Source organism: Anoplophora glabripennis, unplaced genomic scaffold (assembly GCF_000390285.2).
Source record: "Anoplophora glabripennis isolate ALB-LARVAE unplaced genomic scaffold, Agla_2.0 scaffold414, whole genome shotgun sequence".
In the NCBI taxonomy this organism is placed as follows: Eukaryota; Metazoa; Arthropoda; class Insecta; order Coleoptera; family Cerambycidae; genus Anoplophora; species Anoplophora glabripennis.
Window position 1 is genome coordinate 75,930 of NW_019416509.1, and position 5,796 is coordinate 81,725.

Sequence of the window (5,796 nt, forward strand, 5' to 3'; positions counted from 1 at the left end):
TTTTAAATTTAAAAAATATATTTATAATCACATGTTTAGTAGGTACTCTTAATAATATATTAAGCATAACTATTCATAAGTAAAGTTATAGATTAGATTTCATTGGATTTCAACCTCTGGCGAATGGAGATTGGTTGTTCGTAACCAAATAAAAGTCTCCATTAGCCCTGCAACAGAGAAAATCAAATATGTGATTATTAAAATTAAAAAGTGAGTATATTTCCTTACCTTTTATCTACTGTATAACCTCCCAAAACGGATCTGGCGTTGCCATTGCAATTGCCCCTGGTGTAGTCCCTCTGACTAGAACATCGCGTCGACACGAAGCGGTTAGTGTTGGCCAAGATGCTTTCGGTATAAAATAAATAAGCTCTGGAATGAGCACAGCTACCGACAATATCCAAACCGCACCCAGGCTGAGAAGACCCCCCGTTGGGGTAGTAGTCGGAGTGACCAGAAGGACTCCCGAAGCCGAGAAGGCCTCCATTGGTGTGGATAACCTGGACGAATCTACCGTCGGTTGGGTCCAAGCGCTCGTTAGTGTTTCTGACAGAGAATAGAGGACCAGCAGGGTCCAGTCCAACGATGTGATCGACTTCTCCGTTCAGGGCAGCACCAGCCGCTCCAGAGATGTGGGCACCAAGAGAAAAGCCAACAAAGGACACTGTGGACAAGCGCAACGAGAACCTGCTCTGCAATGCTTGGACGAAGCTTGCCACGACCCTTCCTACTCCTACCACTGAGTTCTTGGCAGAGACGTAGTTCCTATTTGCTATCGGACCCCAGTCCACGACGAAGACGTTAATGTTCTCCTTGGACAAAATGGCTTGCCTGACGTGGCGGTTCAGTGATGCATCGTTATCACCATTCCAGCCATGTACGATGAACATGGTGTCTCTTTGTACGGAGAAACCGGTATTTCTGAGAGCGTCGATGTTCGTATTCCGGATATCAACTCCGTTGGGATTACTGCGGCTGAAGAAATGGTAGTAGACGTCGCTTTGTGATACCATGGTGTCTATTTCGGCGTTAACCAGGTCTTCCACTTTGTAGACTCCCGGACTGGACTCGTACAAGAAATATTTCATGTCTGCTCCATCATCTTGTTCGGACTGACCTTGAAAGGCTGCAGGGTTTTTGGAAGACAAACAAAAAATAAATCAGGATATCGTATACACTACTTATATAAATACAGTGTTTTAAAAAAATGTAAAATAAGTATTAGGGCATTTATGTTAGATTTTGAGAAGTTCTAAATAATATGGTTTGGTCATTTTAAATAAGCTGTACTAGTCCAGTCACTGAAGGCGAAAATAAAGTAAAAGCTCCCAATTTTTTCAGATAGCATAAATTTTCCTGAATATTTGCATACAAGCTCATCTGACCCCCCCCACTTCAAAAGGTATATTGTCTAGGTGTGTGATTTTTTCTATTTGGGGGTGAAAACTACACTTGTTCGAAAAAAATGCGAAAATCGCAGATTTACGTATTTTAAAGATTCAATTCATGTTCAAATATGTTGGATAAAGATCCTTTCATGTTTTTTAATATAATTAATGAAATTTAATTACTTTTCAACCCTTAAAAATATTTAAAAACTAACCTTCGATGGCCAAAAGAATTGAAACAAAAAGTTGTTAACAGTTTAAAATATTCTTTTGGTGCATTCACAATGTATTGCATTTCTTTTGTTATTCATTAGAAAGCTTACGACTCATTACAAAGTTGCAACCCTTAAAAACCATCCCTTATAATAAAATAAAATATTATTGAAATCTTGAAATGTTTTAATGGTATGTATATGTTGAATTATAAACTTTTTATTGGTTTATAGAAAAATTTCCTAGAAATTATATGTGAGTATGATGATATAATTTTTTTTTTTTAAATTTTATTGAATATATTCTTAATATAGGTATATTTTTTAAATTATATCAAATAAAAAAAAATATTATATGCATTATAAATGGATACGTGTGTGTATGTATATTATTAAAATACTTACTCAAATTAGTTCACAAGTGCTTCAAAATACACAAAGATGATTTAGTAGTAATTTACCCGCACCGCAAATTTTGCCGAAAAAATGCGATTCATTCTTTTACCATAACTTTTGTAATTTTAAAGTTATAAATTTACTCAAATTTTTGTAGGAAATTTAAAGCACTTTAGTTCTGTCATTTGCAGTTTTTTGGGCCCTTCGTTTTTTAGATTTGTAAACTAAAAGGGCTCAGAAAAGGCAGTCTTGAAGCTTAGTTTTGAGCTTCTAACAGTCATAACTCAGTCAAATTTTATCATACAAAAATTTAAAAAAAGTAAATTGTTCAGTAAGAAAAAACCTACAATTTCTTATTCTACCATTTTTTTAATAACTTTGTTTTTTTTTCAAATATTTTGAAAAAAGACGATTTTTTAAAAAATTGAAAAATTTTATTCAAAAGTAAATGATTTTTTTTTTTAATTTAGGCTTCTAAAATCGTTCAAATTCCCAGAATCTACTGTTAATACAAAAATAAAGTAAATTACAGAAGAAATACGTTTATTTTTTTTCCGTCGTCATTTAATTTTAATACCGATTTTTTTTTCTCAAAAATCAAGACAATCATTTTATTTTGATTGTAACATCATTAGTTTTCATGCTAACGACTTCTACCACCACTCATTTTAAAGGTCTTTTCAAGAACTGTAATAGGTGTTATATAAGTTTTCCTCGAAAAGCCTTTAATTTTTCCGCTACAGGATGTTGAACGTTTAGATTATAGCTGTCTTCGAAACTGACTTCAACTTCTGGGAGTTATAACTCGGGTTCTATACAATGTACAAAAATAAAAAAATCAATTTGTTTGCTATTTAATTACCTTCATTTTTGCTTGTAATAATTTTTTTGATAAAACTTAGTTTTTGAGATATTCGCGAAAAATGGCTCAAAAACATTTTTTGGGCTAAAACGAACATGTTTAGGCGCAAATAACTAAAAAAGTATTGACTGTACAAAAAATTCTTATAGAACATTTTTTGCTTACAATCCGTCCCTCTATCGAATCTTGAGGTTATTCTTAATAAAAATATTCCCAACCTCCAGAAGGGGTGGCATCCACCCCTAAGGTAAAAACACACATCGGCACTATACAGGGTGATTCAGAACTTATCAAAAAAAAATCTGGATGTACAGGGGACCCTTACAAATACAATTTTGTAAAGAAAAAATCAAAAAGGGCAGTCCGAAAATGATTTAAAAATACACTTCTGCACGGCACTGGCAACTGGTCCACTGTAAAACCTGACCTCGTACAATGCGACCGGCATGGCGGTGTGATAAAAATGGACAAAAACTGTCGCAAGGAAAGAAATATGTAAATAGAATTTTATCGCACCCATTTTAACACTAACTACCCATTTTTGACACTAACTACTAAAAACCTTTTGTTAACACCACAGAATACTATCGCAACGACGATTGCAAAATTCGATTTCAGTATTCGGAGTCGCTGAGGCCACGTGGCGAATGATGCTAGAGACTACAGTTGTCCAACTATGCAGTGGTTGAATGTACTATAACTTCCATTTTTTTTTCTCGGAAACTATAAGGATTTTACAAAAAATTTTTTTACGATATTGATTCCATTTCTCATGCTGCATCTATTCCCAAATTTTGTAGGATAAGTTGTGAATCACCTTGTATAAATTTTGTATCTTGGGCTATTCCCTAGCTACAGTTCAAATTTCACGTCAATCCATTCCATCCGAAAAAATTGGTAGCCAAAATGCTTCAGTTACTGGACTATACAGGGCTTTATTAAATACAGACTAAAAATATTTTCTTTCTGAATTTTGTTTGTTTAAGATTACTTTCTAATTACATGCAAAAAAAATCTTACTTTTTGGTGTTGGATTATTAAATTCTATAATACGTTGCAAAAAATAATTATTAAAATCGCAATAACGAAAAATAAAGCAGTTTTTATGGACAACAATTCATTGACGATTTCTATTTAATGAGCTAATTGCAAAATCTAAGTAATATTTGCAAAAATATAACAAATAACGAAGTGAATACTATGTGGAAAACTCAATACAACGAACAGTTAAAGCTTTGGAAAATGGAATTATTTTTTTACATTAACAAATGAAAACAACAATGAAAAAGTTCAAAATCCTTTAAAAAAAGTTGGGATCTAAAATTTTCCACATTTGCAACTTAACAAACGTCCATTGAAATTTATTTAAAAACTAACCTAGTTATGTTATTTTCAGCCTCTCAAAACAAAAGCCTGTCAATTTTCAGTACGATACGTTGATTACTTGGAGAAAAAACAGAACTTATTAATAAATTAATTTAATTTTGACAATGAAATACGATGAAGACATAGTTTATATAAAAAAATTGTATAAATTTTTTCTAGGATTTAGTGAACTTTGTTCTAAATCAGTACAGATCATATGCCCGACAATAAAAACCGTTTAAAATACAAAGAATTCGTTATTAAATAATTAAAAAGTATATGTACCTGGCCCAGACAAGACAAGAGGGAACAACGCAGCTACTAACAGAGACACCTTCATGTTGAACGGGTGCTAACTCTCTGACCACTGTCTTCACAGCGCGTCCTTTATATTTATTCCTTAACCGATAATCTAGAGATTAGCAAGGAACAATGGCATCTTCACAATTTAATAATTGATGTATGTCACGTCTAAGATTGTCCACCCCCACCTTCGTGTTGTTGCTAAGGTGTTGGTAAGTCAAATGTAACGTAAATAAAAAACGCCACCTTACCTTTATTATTAATAAACGTTGTTGTGTCAATTTATAAATTCGGATATTAGACTGGGATATGCATAATTATCAATAAGAGTTATTTTAAATCTTTATTTGACATGTGATGTTGCAAAATTGACTACATTTGAAGAAAAAGAAAATTGAAAGTATCTCAAAATAAAACCCCAAATACAGTGTGATTCACAACTTATCTAAAAAACTTTTGGAATGGATGCGTTATGAAAAATGGAGTCAATAACGTAAAAAAAATTGTAAAATCCTTATAACTTTCGAGAAAAAATTTATTGAATTTGTAGTATTTACAATCCTTACATCACTGAACTACTGTATTCTCTCATTCGGGTTGTTCGCTATACGCAATGCGCTCTATCTCTATGTAGCTCCTAGCGATTCCGAATACTGAAATCCGATTTTAGTATTAATGTTTCAGTGTTTACATTAGTTTTTCAAGTGACAAAAATGGCGTACGTGCATAGCAATTATAATTGATGGATATCGTTTTAATTTGTGTTGAAGCAAGATAATATTTGTGTTAGTTCGTAGAAACTGGGCAAGACAGGCTAAAATGTGTTTATACGTCGGTGGATAAAATTTTTAACAGTAGCTGTAACATCAGGTATGTCAAATTATTTTATTAATTAATAATAATAATAATAATAGTAATAGTAATAGTAATAGTAATAGTAATAGTAATAGTAATAATAATAATAATAATAATAATAGTAATAGTAATAGTAATAGTAATAGTAATAGTAATAGTAATAGTAATAGTAATAGTAATAGTAATAGTAATAGTAATAGTAATAGTAATAGTAATAATAATAATAATAATAATAATAATAATAATAATAATAATAATAATAATAATAATAATAATAATAATAATAATAATAATAATAATAATAATAATAATAATAATAATAATAATAATAATAATAATAATAATAATAATAATAATAATAATAATAATAATAATAATAATAATAATAATAATAATAATAATAATAATAATAATA

The 5,796-nt window shown here is 31.0% G+C and overlaps 1 protein-coding gene across 1 annotated transcript; it reads right to left on the reverse strand.

Moving 5' to 3' along the window:
* On the reverse strand, positions 1-4,617 carry LOC108908501 (endothelial lipase). The gene is made up of 3 exons (XM_018712556.2): positions 4,509-4,617; positions 229-1,126; positions 1-167 (listed from the first exon to the last, which is right to left on the reverse strand). Exons 1-3 carry the CDS (start codon positions 4,561-4,563, stop codon positions 110-112), a joined length of 1,011 nt encoding a protein of 336 aa, XP_018568072.1. The 5' UTR covers positions 4,564-4,617; the 3' UTR covers positions 1-109.
* Between the last annotated feature and the right edge of the window lie 1,179 nt (positions 4,618-5,796).

Excerpts from the sequence above, each read along its gene's own strand:
- LOC108908501 (XM_018712556.2), bottom strand. The coding sequence starts at position 4,563 with ATGAAGGTGTCTCTGTTAGTAGCTGCGTTGTTCCCTCTTGTCTTGTCT. Across the intron at positions 1,127-4,508 it reads TCTTGTCTTGTCTGGGCCAG|CCTTTCAAGGTCAGTCCGAA; the intron begins GTACATATACTT and ends AAAACCCTGCAG. Across the intron at positions 168-228 it reads GGTTATACAGTAGATAAAAG|GGCTAATGGAGACTTTTATT; the intron begins GTAAGGAAATAT and ends TCTCTGTTGCAG.